At 48.1% G+C, this 16,340-nt stretch overlaps 6 protein-coding genes across 6 annotated transcripts; 4 read left to right on the forward strand and 2 right to left on the reverse strand.

The window, feature by feature from the left end:
- Positions 1 to 812: 812 nt before the first annotated feature.
- On the forward strand, positions 813 to 1,708 carry N7446_005261 (uncharacterized protein; the record flags this gene model as incomplete). The annotated part of the gene is made up of 2 exons (XM_058514009.1): positions 813 to 930; positions 999 to 1,708. 2 exons carry the CDS (start codon positions 813 to 815, stop codon positions 1,706 to 1,708), a joined length of 828 nt encoding a protein of 275 aa, XP_058375338.1.
- Positions 1,709 to 3,422: 1,714 nt separating this feature from the next.
- Positions 3,423 to 4,957, forward strand: N7446_005262 (uncharacterized protein; the record flags this gene model as incomplete). The annotated part of the gene is given in 2 exon segments (XM_058514010.1): positions 3,423 to 3,810; positions 3,828 to 4,957. 2 exon segments carry the CDS (start codon positions 3,423 to 3,425, stop codon positions 4,955 to 4,957), a joined length of 1,518 nt encoding a protein of 505 aa, XP_058375339.1.
- A 1,484-nt stretch (positions 4,958 to 6,441) lies between these two features.
- On the forward strand, positions 6,442 to 8,769 carry N7446_005263 (uncharacterized protein; the record flags this gene model as incomplete). Its single annotated transcript, XM_058514011.1, has 1 exon — positions 6,442 to 8,769. The coding sequence occupies one exon, from the start codon at positions 6,442 to 6,444 to the stop codon at positions 8,767 to 8,769; it is 2,328 nt and encodes a 775-aa protein (XP_058375340.1).
- Positions 8,770 to 9,260: 491 nt separating this feature from the next.
- On the reverse strand, positions 9,261 to 10,719 carry N7446_005264 (uncharacterized protein; the record flags this gene model as incomplete). Its single annotated transcript, XM_058514012.1, has 2 exons — positions 9,261 to 10,459; positions 10,506 to 10,719. The coding sequence occupies 2 exons, from the start codon at positions 10,717 to 10,719 to the stop codon at positions 9,261 to 9,263; spliced, it is 1,413 nt and encodes a 470-aa protein (XP_058375341.1).
- Positions 10,720 to 12,683: 1,964 nt separating this feature from the next.
- N7446_005265 (uncharacterized protein) lies at positions 12,684 to 13,173 on the forward strand (the record flags this gene model as incomplete). Its single annotated transcript, XM_058514013.1, has 2 exons — positions 12,684 to 12,852; positions 12,914 to 13,173. The coding sequence occupies 2 exons, from the start codon at positions 12,684 to 12,686 to the stop codon at positions 13,171 to 13,173; spliced, it is 429 nt and encodes a 142-aa protein (XP_058375342.1).
- A 44-nt stretch (positions 13,174 to 13,217) lies between these two features.
- Positions 13,218 to 14,020, reverse strand: N7446_005266 (uncharacterized protein; the record flags this gene model as incomplete). The annotated part of the gene is made up of 3 exons (XM_058514014.1): positions 13,218 to 13,449; positions 13,501 to 13,799; positions 13,850 to 14,020. The coding sequence occupies 3 exons, from the start codon at positions 14,018 to 14,020 to the stop codon at positions 13,218 to 13,220; spliced, it is 702 nt and encodes a 233-aa protein (XP_058375343.1).
- Positions 14,021 to 16,340: the final 2,320 nt, after the last annotated feature.

Genomic DNA, 16,340 nt, shown 5'->3' on the forward strand with positions numbered 1-16,340 from the left:
AGGGACGCGGTGCCGAGCGGTACCAGGGCCCTCCCCTCCCATCATGGGGGCAGCAAATGTATCACCAATGTGCGGATGAGCCTCTTCATAGATAGTCGCATGTGCTGTCTAGCCCTTATACTTCCCGACTATCACACATGGCCTAACATCCTCTACTTCGGTAGTAGAGCCTCCATTTAATTAGATATTGCATGCATGGTTTGGATGATGCTAGTTTTCAGCTCTCAGTCATTATTTCTTCTTCCCTGGTTGCCCGGTCACTATGTGTATGCATCGATTTACGTTCTCTTTCCTCTTTTTCCTCTTTCACTTGTTTTATTTCTTACCTTACTGCCACCGTATGAATGTACATATAACACAGGCCATAGTGACAGAAACTTCTGTCTGCATCTGCAAACTAGTTGTAAAAGTGAACTCACTATATTCTACGGCCTGCAAATAGTATCTGCACCAAGAAGTCTATACTAAATGTTGAAGATTAACCATATCAGCCGAAACAAACAGCCTTGATTGATCTTACAGGAAGCGTAAACAGACCCCACTTTTACAGTCATTGAGCGTCGTACGAATTTTATGGCACACTAACCTTTGGGCTTTGCAAAGCAAGTCTCATCTATTTACCTGACATTTAGATACGCAAAAATAGCAGGAAAAGGCTACCTAGTATGTAAAAACGCTTGAGCAATCACATAACAACTGTGCTGTTTACTCGGTTTTTCAGGGAATGCATCACGCAAATATAGTTTCACATGTATATCTTTTGCAAAACAGAGTTGGTCAAGGGCGTTCCAACCATTCAACGGACTATACAGATGCCCAAGTCTGCGATTTCCACCCTGCTAGTCACATTTGGCGAGATTCGCGGATGGAAAGGGGCATTTCACGCCCATCAGTTCCGGTATGGAAGTGGTAAAGTGATCAACGAGAGTGGTGAGTTCTTCCATGGATATTGTGAATTTGATCTGTCTTGTCAAGTTGGTGGCTGATGTACTCCGCAGGGTGGGTGAGCAAGGAGCAACATATGTTGATCATGAAGCATGCCAGCCCCTGCACCTTTCTCAACCACTATCATCCCCTGCAAATCGACACTGACATGATCCGGGTGATCTGTGGCCTTGACCCGGATGTGGAACTGATGCGAGCTGTTACACGGCAAAGCAGTTGGCGAGACACGCGACGCCCACGCTACTTGACCGATCAACAAAGGGCACAGGTTGAAGAACATTCTGAGTTGGAAGAGGCACGGCGCAACCTAGACAATATCCGCGCGCAGTACGAGGAGACCCAGGAACCCGGCCTGCTTCCTAGACTCCAGCAACGGGAGAAGGAGGTGAGAAATACGCGAAAAAGGTTGCACCGGAGCTTACGACATGAGATCCGAGAGAAATTTGATGAAGAGCAAGCCTTCTTGGATATCGAGGCGCAGCTGTCGGGTACCACAGTCAAGGAAGAGAGCGAAGACTCACCCTTGGAAGACACCATGCACCCCCTTCAGTTGCATCTCGTGCAGAGTCTTCTTTCCTACCCTGTTTCTAACTCGTTGGAGGATGAGTGGCATCGGCGCGATACGGGTACTGCAGCGGTTGTTCAGAAAGCTCCTGAATCTGCTTCGCCGACTGGAAGGTCTCTGGTTTCTGGAGCGGCCCTTCCTGGAATGACTCAAGCTCCTCGAATGCCGCTCAAAAGCCCAATCGTGCCAGTCTTATGACCTATTTAATGCGACTGCACAATGAGAATGACATGCATGATGTAAAGCTACGTGTTGCTCGATGTTCTCTGTTTCTGTTTTTTGTCAGAGAAATCGAGTGTGAACGTCAACGGGGCACAGCAGAGACTGCTCTGAAAAAAAATGTCGTCAGCACACTTTGCAACTCGAGAGGCCTGACACCAGTCGAGAAAAAAAAACTCCACAAATCTTTCCACAATGAAAAGAAAATCGGTGAATATTGGTGGTGGTGTGTGTACTACTTCGGCCCCAGCTTTCTTATTCGGTGCAGCAAAGAAGCAGGCAAAAAGATGTGAGAATTCTTTCAGTACAGTACCATCTCCCCTCAACTGACAGGTATGTAGAAACAATTCCCGTTTCCCGCTGGATGCTATGATTGCGTACGCCCTGCATCGCAACCCTCTTGCCGCAAGGCCTTATCCCGCCCTTGATGAGGCCGTGGTCCATTTGCTGATCACAGGCAAGTTTTCCGAAAACTTCTCACTACAAGATGTCCAAAAGTGGGGGAAACCTCCGCCACAGAATCTGTTGCGCTTAAGGCCTGGCGACCTTTTAGTACTGAAGCGGTCACTGAAGAGGCTCTTGCGAGCTTAAACGACTGGAAGGCCAACCCTGCAAATCGCATGCTAAGTTTCTAATCCATTCGCGAACTCCCTCTTCTGCTGCGTCATTTTATGTAGCGTTACCTACGTTAATGCTTAAGGGTCCTGGTGCTTTGTGGTGAATAATAGGTTATTAGCCGCTGAAGTATATGTTTCAATATGATCCCATTCCTACTCTTTGCTCGTCTTCCATGGCTCGATCTTCGTTTCCCGGTCATCCTAGTCAGAATAATGTAAAAATAGGTTCTACGATTCGCCTAGCATGAAAGCCTTCGAAGTGCTGGGTGAGAGGCTATAAGAACTAGTGAGCGGTAAGGTCTCGAATGCTTCCCAAACGTTGCGAGCGTAGAGCCGCACGCTTGTGTTAGGATAGGACACCAAGTTACATGGCAGGTACCGTAGAGCCGTCAACCTGTTTTACCATGGGGTTCGGTCATGAGTCTATAGAGTAGTTTTTCCTGATTGTGTGCATCAAGGATATTTCGGAACGGAAAAACAAACAATGATTAGTAATGATGACCCACATAGCCACGGTGTTCGACCAACTACCATCTCGGCAATTTAAGTACAATTCCAACCTCCCTTCCCTCAGAACTTGCCAGTGTTGCTATCTTTGTTCCTTGGATGCATCCAAACCATTAGCTTCATGCGCCATTTTACCTATTAATGGTCTGGCGTTCATAAGCACCAAACTCCCTAAATACCTTTTATTCGAACCGGTCTCTCTAGCACTCCGCTGGATTCATAGCAGCAGTGCCTTGGACTCAACTACAGAGTCTGAGTCTGACATGGATGATGCCGTTCGTCCAAGCAAAGAAAAATTCGATCGTATCCTTTCCGAAAGCTATGATGAATGGTCGTCCCACCTGACAAATGCTCATAAAACCCGTCATCTCCCACCTTCTTCCATCGATCTGAAATCGCTTCTCGAGAGAACACCGTCTTTCCTTGGATATGGATTGGTTTCCAAAGACACTGAACTGCCCTTTACTTGTGTCGAAAGGGAATCGAGCAGGGGACAGTTTGGTCTCCTAATTTCTGGACAATCGACCTGGGCTACTTCACACGGGCAATGTTGCCTCGAACCGAAAACAATGTCTTTGGATATTCTGCTGGCTGTTCCCAACCCATTGACAGTGGAGATATCAAATTCTGCCCCCCTGCAAGAATGGCCTGGTGTTGATGGCATCTCAAATCATGACGAGGGAAATTATATTAGTATTTTGTTCCTTGCCTGGGCTTATATCCTTTCTGCTCGATGGGCAGAATCACTGAAGCACGCTTCGGGACACCAATGCAGAAGCGACTTCACGCACAAGGCCAGCCAGCTTGCAACAGGTTCCATACATCATGATACAATCGAAATTGATATAGGACACGATGCTGAAGCTGCTGAAGCAGCTTGGTGGGGGGCTATATTGCGCTCTGGCGGCGGCTGGGAAATAACTACAGACTACCAAAAAAAAAATATCGCTCACCTTGGTCTGTTATTCTTTCAGATAAAGCCAACATGGGGATAGCAGGAGGTTATCCAATCTCCAAGGAAGGACCGCCGTCATCTGGTGCTGCTTTGGAATATCTGGCCAGGTTTTGCTCTCGTCACCGACTCTACGGACAGTGTTCCGTGGCCCTAGTTGCTGCACTTTACATTCCATTGCTCAGCGGAGATTCCATTTCACTTCCCGTCCCGAAATTAGCCTTGCACTATGGACCGTCGTCTCTGTCACAAAAATCATCAAATCTAGTGAAGGAATACTCGGACTTTCTTTCCCGTTATATGATGCTGAGTTCTAATGTGTGGGGCATGCGATCTTTACTTTCCAGTACCTTCTTCAACGGAGAGGTTGAATGCAATCTTGTCAGCGCCTGGCTCAATCCTATCTTTGCAGTAACAAACCCTTTGGTCCAGGGCGAGAAGCCTCTTACGCTCGCCAAAGTCCTTGGATATCGGCAGCCCAGATTAGCTAGCCTTTGGCTCGGTGCGATTGTGGTGGGACTAGCAAACCCTACAATACGAAATATCCGGATCGGGCTTACAGCTACGGAATTCAATGCAGCGGCTTGGACAGGAACGCACCAATCTTTCATAACGGTGGAACCTGGTAGCAATGACGGTCAAATGATCCGCAGGGAAGACGAGTGTCGTTTGCTATTTATCACAGCCTGTGATGGATATACTAGACCCCCCATTCATCCGTGGAAACCGTTTGGAGAAACTCGGCTACTTGATGCTGAACTTGCCGTACAGCAACATGCTGCTTGCCGCTGTCACTGTTTGAAGTACAAAACCTGGAATTGGAATCTAGCAAATGGAGAAACGCTCGAAGACTCGGGCATATCTCTGATGGAAATTGGTGGAGAATTCCTAACACAGAAACATAAGGAAAACTACTACCCGACACAAAATGGCTCACATTTGTTTTCCCAGGTAGCTTCGGAGGCTGCAACTCGCGGAATTTTCGGTTGGCTTAGATCCACAGGGTACCCAGCAAATGAAAAACCTGTATATCGGCATTCCTGGATCGACATTGAAAGCTCCGACGACGACGATGTTGATATCAATTCAGATAGCGGTCAAGAGGATGGTTGTCAATCGTCTGTCAGTCAATGGCTTAGCCGTGTGAACTGAAGTGTCTAGATCGTCAGATCAATCCACTCTTCAAAACCGTCAGGCCCACCAGCGGGGTGAGCCTCGCATTTCGAGCAAATTGCCCATTTTCCCGAAATTCCGTGGTCGCCCGTTTGGCAAATTTTCCATTGTTTCCGACAACCCGCTTCTTTGCATGTGTACCTGTTGTGTGCATCATTCCAGTGGTTACACTTTGCATTCCTGCAGGAGCCGGCTTGACCAGAACTTGCTGTCATTGCGATAAGGGCTATCGAAGGAGACGGCTAAAAGTGCTTTTTGGTCAGTATCATCCGATATTGCATGTCTCGTACTTCATACCTGTTAATTTCACTGACGGGGACCTCCAAAGATAGAATGCGTGGTAGATATATGTAATTGAATGTATCCAAAGATATTGGGTGCTGGAACCTATGCATTATACCACATCTGTGCTCAAAGGTGCGTTGTCCATGGTGTAGCTGTCCATTTATCCCTCCAGCCGCTAGACCTGAGTTTAGAGGCCCCTGCATCCCTATGGCCAATCAACTCATTTCCCTGAAGTGTCACATCACAAGCGCTGAGGTGATCCGAGTAGTGCTAAAACAAAAATAGAGCAGGCCAGCGCTAAGAAACAGCTGTTTCTTAGCCTATCATTCATAATCGGGAGGGATATGTGCTTTGGCATGCATAAAATCAAATTATAGCCCATGGACATGGCTGGACACTAAGCGTATCGCTGGTCAAAATGAAGGATGCTGGGCGCCTAGGACGGGCAAAGACAATTTTCCTGCTACATTCCAAAAGCTCACAATACAGTTGCTCCTGAAATGACAGATCATCTGCGACATTTGGTTCATTTTACGTACCTTAATCACATAATTGACCTGGACTCGAGGGCGGTGTTTGGTTTGTCGTCCTGCTCAGCCCAACTTTAATTCCAAACACCATACCCCAAGAGCACCTTGTTTATAGGTTAAACTCTACTGGTCACGTTGATTTTATATTCTTACATCTCTTTGCTTTTCCATGAGGCCCGTTGGCAGGTGACGTCTAATCCCCGGAACTTAGAGCATACAGAAGCGTGTTCCGCAGAACAGACGGAGAATGAGAGAGATCAGCCTATTCTTTCTTTCATCAGAAAAAACTTTTGCGTCTCGCGAGCGATGTAATCGAGATAATGACCTCGCCACGGTGACTCTATTTGGTCAGGAATTTGATGTAGGACTGCATTTATATACCTACTGACGAGGCCGGGCTAAGTCGACGTATATTCCAGAAAACAAAGGACTCTGAACGTCAGCACATCAAAAGGCCAAAGCGAGTTGGAGCCTTTGGTGCCTGAGGCATGAATCGACTCGGGCCAAGGGGGTGAGTAAGCTGGTTGGTAGAAATCTGGAGCATCCGCCCTGACGGGCCACTTCCCCGCGCCAGACAGCGAACCCCCTACTATGTTGACTTCGATATGCATCGTTCGATTATTTGCTGAATACTGATTTCAATGAGCGATGGAAGAAACCATCGCCGAGCTACGACGTCAGCTTGAGGAGGAGAGACAGGCGCGAGAAAAAGAAAGAAAGGCGCGAGAAGAGGCAGAGCGTCGTGAAGAAGAAGAGAAAAAGGCGCGAGAACAGGCAGAGCGTCGTGAAGAAGAAGAAAAAAGGGCGCGAGAAGAGGCAGAGCTGCGAGTGCAGCCCAACACACTGTTTCGCCTTCTCGATCGCTGTCACAACTCTTTATCTCAAGCGATCCGAGTTGAGACGGATGCGACCCTCACGACCCAGGGTGACGCGACCGACCCAGTGAACCGACTTTACCCCCAGCGCATAGTCCCTTGGCTTGACTTCCCTCAACTCCAAGAGCAAATCTGGGGGAAATTCGACCGCACGGGTGCCTTCACCTCGCGCCCCCTCTTCCCTTCTGATACCCAAATAGATTATGTTGTTACGAATACCCAGAACAAGCCGATCTATTCGGAAGCGTCCCTTCGGAATTTTGAGCGAGACACGGTGGATAACTTTGTCGAAAAGGTAATTAAGGCTTTGCGAGATGATGAACCCCTTCGCAATGAATTTGGAATCCAGGGCCAAGTCACCTTCTATGACCGCGCGAACCCATCGGAAACTTCGCTGGAGAACAGCTTGGAGGAAATGAATCTTCAAGACGCACGGACACCCCAACGGCCAGCGAACACAAGGCGTGGGAAAGGCGGAGGAAGAGGGAGAGGAGCGCCGCAGAGACAAAAGAGTGCTGGTACGGCACGAAGACGCAATCGCCGCGCGGACCAGTTTTGCGTGCACATTGTGGCCAACGAGCGACAAAAACCAGTGTATGCAGTGGAGTTCAAAGCGCCGCACAAGGTGACAATCCCCGAATTGGTGGCGGGTCTACACCAGATGGACCTGGCTCGCGATGTCATTGACCAGGAAGGCGACACGTTTGAGTTTTATGCCACCTGCCTCGTCGCCGCTGTGGTCACTCAGATATTCTCATATATGATTGACAGCGGGGTTCAATACGGCTACATCTGCACGGGGGAAGCTTTTGTTTTTCTTCATATCCCGAAGGATGATCCCACGGTTGTTCAATATTTCATGTGTATCCCGAATCAGGACGTGCAGGCGGATGATGAATTGTGCCTCCACCGGACCGCCATCGGTCAGGTGCTTGCATTCACCCTTCAAGCGCTAGCCGCCGAAGCTCCGTCTCAAGAATGGCATGATGCGGCACACGACAAGCTAAAGACCTGGGAGGTCGAATACCTAGACGTGTTGAGGAAAATCCCCGAGACTCTCCGTAAAGACCCACCAGCCTCCAATTATCGACCCTCGCACTGGAAACTGGAGCCGAAGACACACAATACACGATCCCGTGCTCGCTGCAAACCAGGCATGTCTACTCCGAAGCATTCGTCAACCGAAGGCAGCGGCAGTGATGAAGAATCGCATTCGCCATCCATCGCAGCAGCGGCTCGCAGCAGGTCGAGCCGCGGCCGAGGCAACAACCGTCAATCGACCAAGGAAAGCGAAAGCACACGAGCCGGTCGGGACAACAAACAGACCTCTCGAAAAGACGTGCAATTTACGCGACCCTACTGCACAATTGCCTGCATCTGCGGCATGGTCAACCGAGACCCTCTGGATAAAGAATGCCCCAACTGGGAACTCCACGGTGGACAGAGACACTCCATGGGTCCGCAGGAGTTCACACGCCGGCTTCACCGTCAGCTTGCCCGAAACCGAAACCATGGGTTTGAACAACTCCACGTCTGTGGTCGGACAGGTTACCTCGTTAAAGCTACCCTTCTGTCACACGGATACACTGTGATAATCAAGGCTACCACGGCGGACAAGCAGCATCTCATTCAGGCAGAGGCGGATAATTACCGTTATCTCAGGAGCCTGCAGGGAAAACAGATCCCCGTCTGTCTGGGGACAATCACACCACGAGTCTCATATTGGTACCATGGCCAATTAATGGCGCAGATGATGATACTGAGCTGGTCTGGAACACGGCTTCAGCATGTCATTAACGATGAGAATTCCAGATTCTTTCACCAGGAGCGCGACAAAGCTCTGACCGTGCTCCGGTCGTATGGAATTGTCCACGGCGATAGTGAGTGGCGCAATATGCTGTGGGATGACCTGGGTGGCCGTTTGTTTGTCATTGACTTGGAGGACGTGAAATGGCTGAAGCGTCCTCGAACTCTAGAACCAATATCCAGCAACGCGCGGCGTGGTCATCGCATTGGGAACGGGGAAACAGGCAAAGCCTCCTATCCAGGTCGACTGCTGTATGCACATGAAGGTCCACAGACTCATGGACCACTGCGTTAGTTGACCTGGTTGATGTCTGCACCGTAGAGCATGGGTGGGAGGGAAATGTGTTCCTCTATCTTGGCGTGCCACTTAAATGTTCCGTTGTGGGACTGGCGCTGAAATCCTTTGCGCATCTTGTCTACTTGGTCGGCCAGGGAGGACACTACTATAATTTGATATGATCAGGGCCGAACTCCGCTACATTATGCAGTCGAGCTCGGGTGCATGGAAGCTGGTTGATAAATGCTTCAAAATTAAGGAGTGAGAGTATATCAAACAAAAACAGCGGTGGCGTAAGAGCAGTGGGCCAAAAACCAAGACTGACAAAGTATCAAAGTAACTAAAGGGCCGGGAAATAAACTCAAAAATAGTGAAGTGCCTCAAGCGTTTAACCAACACCCGATTGGCGTGGCAGATATGGCCAGGCCTGTCCACAAACCAAATGTCGTCGGGGTGTTATGCTTGGGAGAATGCACCTTCGCCTCTCCGTTGCGCTCGCCCCCAGTCTCTTAACGTCCTTCTTGTACCCAAGAACCATCTCTCTTCAGTTGGCTTGCTGCTTCATTTGCCTTTGCTACCCAGGTTTCAACACCAGCAACAGCGCCAAAAGGCGAGGTCTTCTGCTCCAATAGGAACGACAAAACTTCGGCTGGACTGAAAACCTCATCTGGCACCTTGGAAGCAAAATCCTTAGCAAGCCTCTCAATCGTGCCGTCGCCCAGTCGTTTCTTAGATTGATTGTGGTCTGGCGCCTGCTTGAAGACTGTGTGAAAAAGCTGAGCCGAAATTTTCCTATCCGCAAGATTAAAATGCACCTTTTTGTCTGTGCGGCCGGGCCGAATGAGCGCTTCATCCAGATGTTCGATGTGGTTGGTTGTCATAATGAGGACCCGGCCTTCCTGAGATGAGACACCATCGAGGACATTAAGAAGACCCGATAAAGTGACTCCAGAGCCTGAATTGCTCTCTTGGTCTGCGGCCGCATCGTCCCTACGCCCCATCCCAGCGGCGTCGACGTCCTCTAGGAGAACGATACAGTGCGGTGGAAGCTCAGCAAATAACTTCATCAGCTTGCTGTCCGAAATACTGGACAATTGAAGCGTATAAATATCCAGTTCAAATTCCCCAGCTAATGAGAGACTGAAGCTTGATTTTCCGGTTCCAGGAGGCCCATATAAAAGGTAGCCACGCTGGTAAGGAATTCCGCGGTCGGCGTACCACTTTTGAGTATCTTCATCCAGAAAGTCCTTCACATCCCCCAAAAGGTCATCCTGTACTTGCTTGTCCATGATGACTGTAGAGACTGGCCGAATTGGTCTTAATCTGGTTTTCTTCCAGTCCCCTTCGCGGTGCTCAAAGACAGTGATCTTTTTGCTAATGTTATTAAGATAATTTCCTCGGCATTCTTCAACGAGCTCTTTGAGAATGTTTGGATAAAGGCCAATGGAGGTGATGTGGATATCTTCTCGATGGTCTTTGACGGCACAGTGAAGTATGAGCAAGTGTCCCTTATACCAGAAAGGGAAAGATCCATCCCAAGGCGAAAAGGTCAAAGGCTTTTTCTTTGCTTGGTTTTGGATGATTGTTCGCTGTGGAGATCTAACACGAGCGATTATTGAGTGAGCGTTGCGCACAAACGGTTGGTGAGCTATCCAGTCGACTAGCATGTCGTACGCTTCGTCATAATATGAGACATGTATTGTCGAAGCTGCGGGCGGTCAGACTCATCCTATCACAAGGGAAGAATTACGAACTGAAGTAGCTTCTCACTAGCTCTCCAACGTAGCGGACTGCATAGCGAGTGAAGAGGACAAACATTCCTAAGGTACAAAGAAGTCGAGTATAGCTGTCCAGATTACCAGCAAGCAGCTGCCGTGCGGAGGCAGAGGCCATACTGAAACCAGGGAAGAAGATGTCTAAAAGAGACATCTGCAAGGGGGAAGAACTACCTCCACTAATTCCGCTCATTGTGTATCAAAGAATTGAAAGATGGATCAAAGTTGAAAGATGACAATGAGGTTGTACCTGCTCATATTTATATATTCGCTGCCTGGTTCTTTTCTGACCGTCTCGTTGTGGACAAGGATACGAGAACTGAGAGCAAACATTCATTTGATTCGTTCGCATCAGTCAATTTTGACAGAACTGTTCCTGTCTGTGTGCACGAAGAGTACGGGGGTCCAGCTGGGGCCCCTTGTCAGAATCGCAGCATCGGACAAGATGCTTCAGCCGATAGCCAATGGCTGTGATCGAACCTTTCCTTTTTAGGCCGAATCTCCCAGGATCCTGAACGAGAATCCTTGAAGCGAGAAGGTCCTACGTAGGATCCACCTGTGAGGGGTAAGTTGGTTATCTAACAATAGGTTTTCGGATCGTTGAGAGGTGTGGCCCGGCCCGAGATACAGTGCTGTTGCAAACTTATTTATTTGACCTCCGGTACTTCGGGCTCTAACCGCCAGTTAGACCGCCTACTGTATCAGTACACACCATGATGTTGCATCAGGGCGTGTCAAAATACTTGACGCGTGATAAGACGCTGGCAAACTATCCCGATAACCGTTCAAAACTCGCACCAGCATAGATTTCCCAACGAAAAACATGATGCCTTGGACTGCATCCGAAAAGTAAACTGGACAACTTGTCCCTGCCCGACGATCAAATAGGGTTCGTTCCTCGCAGATGCGTTCTCACAACTTCAGAAATTAAGAACCGTCTTAGTTTTGTGCCGAAGGTTTTCGAAGTGTTGGCAAGAAGTTATGAGAGCGTTGATCTAACCGAGATGAAACCGCAGTTGATAGTCCTGTCTGGTCGTGTTAGAGGCAAACAAGTATTCATCAAACATTAAAAAAGATCAGGAAAGGGAGAGGCGAGTAGGAGGCGAAAGAAAGAGGACACGTCACTTACATTTCGCATTTCATTTTCCTTTCCCTCCACAACTGCCACAGATGAACCCGTCTTTTAATCCAGATCCGTTGCAGTCAGAGCAAGAAGCATCTTGAGGCATATTGAAATGAGGTAGAGCGAGTGCTGGGTGGGAGAGAAGGGGGCCCCGCGATGGCCTGGCGAAAGATGTTCTGCCCGAACTTGCTGGATGGGGTATGTCATCTTCTTATGAGCCGTGATGGCCCGATATTCTACCGTGGTTTGCCGCCAGGGTGGGGCCAATTTTGGGGTAGCTCTGATTGGCTAGAGGCATTGAGGGGCCAACAACTGCGCTCTTAAGTTGCTCTCTCTCCGCAGTTTATTTTGGCGAACTTTCAGCGGAAATGGCTGGCGACTTCAGTATACAACGACAGTGTCAGACATGCTTGGCAGTATTCCCAACAAATGACGCACTATGTTCTCATCTCGAAGTGTACAGAGTTAGCTCCCTGCAGCCATTTTGAATCTTGTTTCTGTTCCTGACCACTTGCTTAGTTTGGAGAACGAACCTTAGCCCTGGAGATAGAAAAGTGTCGAGCGCACGCAGCTCCGATTTACGACCCAAATAAGCTTTGTGAGAGCTGTCAAGTAAACGCGACACTAACTGTGGCTTCGAGTAATGTCAGTCATGAGAGCGATGGCGAAAAGGACAATGGAAATGAATGCATTAGCGAAACTACCGCACCTTTGAGATCATTGACTCGCCGCGTTAGAAAATGCCCATACGACGGATGTGGGAAGCATTTCAAAACGAGAAAGGATCTTTTGAAGCACTTTGAACTGCGTAATGCTTGCCTCTCCTTGAGCGAAAGCATCAATAGCTAACCGCGGATTTGGAACCAGATGTCGATTGCAACGAAGTATGTGTTGAGTGTTTTCGGCGTTTTACACACGTGAGCGCATTGATTAAGCACGCCAAAACCCACACCTATTCGTCTGATAGGAAACGAGGATATATGTTGGGAATGTGTGACGACCTGCGTGACACAGCTATTATGAAATTGGACCGAATGATTGAAACGCTAGACCCTTCGTCGAACGATCCCGATTTGAAAACTCTGAAAAGGACGCTTGGGGAGACAGATCTCGACCAAAACCTCTACCCTCTTAGAAGAGGCAGAGCACGGTGTGAGAATGGGGAAGCCTTGCCTGATACAACTTCTGAAAAAGTACCACATGGTATGAATTTGCCTTTACTATTCTTGTTGAAAAATAGGCTCTCATTGACATGGGGAGACAGTTGAGCTACAAGACAAACCATTTACCTCCGAATGCTTCGAGTTACAGCCAGCATTTGATGCTGTGGACATGTTCGCACCTCTTTTGTTCCACGATTATCCCCCGCCGCCTATTGATAACTTCGACCCTCCGTTTTTTGAAGCCTCCTCGTCGCTGGGCCACAGGGCACATTTGGGTGGCGGAGACCCTGTCGGTTTCTGCGCTGATATCACCGATCCGATTCTTGGGACTGAATTTCGCTTTGCGTGGGATGGTAAATAGGTAGGTACGATATGACCTACCCTAGACTAGACATAGGCCGTCGCTCAATTTCCCGGGATGACGGATGGAGGTTCGGCCGTCCTTTTTGTATCATACTCAAAGTGGAATCCAATTTTTGCGCTTTCTTCTTGCAGTTCGGCGGCCTTTTCTGCTATTTGCGGTGTGTTTGGGAGAACAACTTTCGCCCATTTCATAATGACGTCGGGTGTCGCAAACACGGTCGCAATCGGAGTGCCTTTCCTGATTTCAAAGGCTAGCCGGGCGTCCTGGATTGTTCTACCTGAACAGTCAGAGGAGCGAAAATGTCAGCAGGCAAGTTTGACTTACAGGCCGCCGTGCTCAAAGAGGATTTCTGACCCTTCGCCACAACCCACTGATTCCAAGGCAGCAAAAGGTACCTCCCATAGACCATTAGAGGCATGAACACCGGGTAGTTTGTGTCTGTGTGAACGATCAAAGAAAACCACTTCTGACCCACTACCCCACAATTTCACGACCAGAACATGCCGGCCCGCCTTCTCACCTCCACTTCTGAACTGAAAGATGTGTCCTGGATCACTGTGGAATTTCCGGTATCGGGCAAGACCGCACGAAGGAAAAAAGGACTCAAGGATGGATCGAGCGCGCTACAAAGGATTAGCCAATATCTAGAGGTTAAGATCCACTGGCAATAGACCTTGTCTCCGATAACATGGATTTTGCAAAACTCCAAACCTTCTGCTGACAAGCAGCTCTTTGGTCCCATTTCTAACATAGGAGTCCGCAAGTCCTGGTCCATTTCAGAGTAGAAACCGAGGTCCCGAATCGCGTCGCTCGCATGTTCGAGCGAGAATGGTGTTGACGCCATCAAAGGAGAATAATGCGACGTATATCAGTATAGAATGAATGCTCAGTTGCTCGAATCTTCCTGAGTTTGAACGAAGCCCCTCCTTGTCTCGGAAAAACCATTTTCAAGAACCGATCTCAAGTCAGATGTGAAAAGCCCCGCTTTGTTTCCAGAATTTACCACTCGCGCTTGGGCCCCCTACATTGGAGCCCTAGCACACTGGGCCTAAACAAGAAAGGTTTCGGAGCTGCATATGGTAGTTGTCATGGATTCTTGGCAGCACCGGTTTGTCCAATCAAGTGATTCTGGCAAGGGGGCTCACTCGTACCCCTGTAACAAGACGGATAAACGTTGATGCTGACAAGGGTTCCGCCTGGGATCCTAGGAGATGCAATATTCATGACCGCTGACAAACTACATTTCATGCATTGTAGAAGAGGAAAATAAGTAGAAGACAGATAAGAACAAGCGTTTTATGCCACTATCTATATTTATTTAATGATGGCTGGTGCCATGGACTATAGTCAAAGATCTTCGTGAGCTTGAAACAGAAAGAATGGACCTTGGCCTCATATTCCAACTGGTCGCGTCAACAACAGCAACGCTTTGCTCCGGCTCAAGTCTTGCATTCTGGCTCCTATACACTAGTGCTTTAAACCACACAGAGCGGAGCAAAAATCGGCTCATTTACAGCCAGATTATAATAGGTGGCATTATTATTCTTGGCTCAATTGCATCTATGATACTTGCATTCAAAACGACGGCTTCTAATAATGGTATGCAGATCAATTTGTACAGCGATATATAATTATCCTAACCTAATGTCAGATCTGTCGCGTTCGATATTTCCTATGGAAATCGGCTTTGTTTTACTTTTACTTGTTTTAAACGAAGTAAGTGCAGTAAGTAAGAGCGAGGGCGACACTGATATTCTATATAGTATCTGTATATTTCAACTTTGCAGTCACATTTGACTCACATGATTGCCGGCTTATTTTTCGTCAGTGCAATGGTCGTTCTGTCTTTGACAATTTATCAATTGGCAAGTTTGAATTGGTCGCTACCTGAGACGTCTCTCGTTAACAGATCATTTCAGCAATATCGCAATATTTTGCTTGCGTTATTCACGTTTATGGTTCTAGCCAGTCAAGGCTTTCTTCATGCTCAATTCATTCGATTTTGGTATATATGCATGAAGCCTATGTCTCTAGCAACCACTACGTTCAATTCAGGTTGGCAACATCCAGGTCCCACGGCTCCCAAGCATCAGAAAGCTCTCTGGGTGGCATCAATTGGGTCAACTGTATTTTCCCTTTATTCACTAGGTACCACAATTCTGGTGTGTATAAGACCATGCCTGTGGGTCCAATTCACGACGGTACGTCCCATGACCAGAACAATACCTCAGCCACTCATTTGCTTCACAGCTCCAAGTTGCCATACTAAGCCTGAGGAAGGTTGTGATTTCAACATGTGTTTTCTGACTTTAGGAAGGATGTTACTGTGACGATTTCTGTACTTCATGGACAGAGCTCGGTAATGGGCCCCGCCAATCTATGATTGCGAAGAAATCTTTAAACGGAACGATTCATGCCATTCTTTCCACCAGTGGAATGTATTCTTTGTTGAGACAATTCCAACCCATCCAAAAGAGCCCAATTCCAAAAGTCAATAGCAGGTTAACCCAACCCAACAAAACAGACAAGACCGTACTACAGATAAGACGTATGACGTGCCGAGACAAATCGTAAGGAGAGTTGCAGTGTTGCCGTCGACACGATGGATGTAGAACTGATCTGGTATTGGGTTGAATACACTTGACGGTTGGCTTGATCCGCTTCAGTGGTATCGTTGTCATTCAGGGAATTACTACTCGTGGTTGCCAACAAAAGGACTTCTTTGACCGCAATTACTACTGTGGTTTGTGGTTTCCAGAGTGGTTGGCAGCGTGTGTTACGTTTGACCGAAATGTGCGTCGTTGCAACTGTCTCTACATCGTCGAAAGCTTCTCGGGGTAAGAAACATGCGGCCGGATGAAATATCGCAACTCGAGTGCATCTAGAGTGGCAGTAGGTTCAAACTCTCCAGGCTTAGTTAGCAACTTGAAATATTTGCTGCACGCCCCGCTGAAGTTGTTTACGGTGGAGGACTGTCACTTATAAGCTAGCCTTGAGCAGACTCACTTGAAATTACTATCACCAGAGAATTCGCAATTAATGGATTTTTATTGTCGCCGGTATCCAGAAACATGACAAACCACAGGCATCTTCTGGTACGTGCAGTAATTTGACTGGTTATAATAAAATTCCATGCGCGGTTGAAGAATCTTTGCACCTCCAAT

Source organism: Penicillium canescens, assembly GCF_028828765.1.
Source record: "Penicillium canescens strain IBT 15451 chromosome Unknown utg000003l_segment0_segment0, whole genome shotgun sequence".
Taxonomy (NCBI): Eukaryota; Fungi; Ascomycota; class Eurotiomycetes; order Eurotiales; family Aspergillaceae; genus Penicillium; species Penicillium canescens.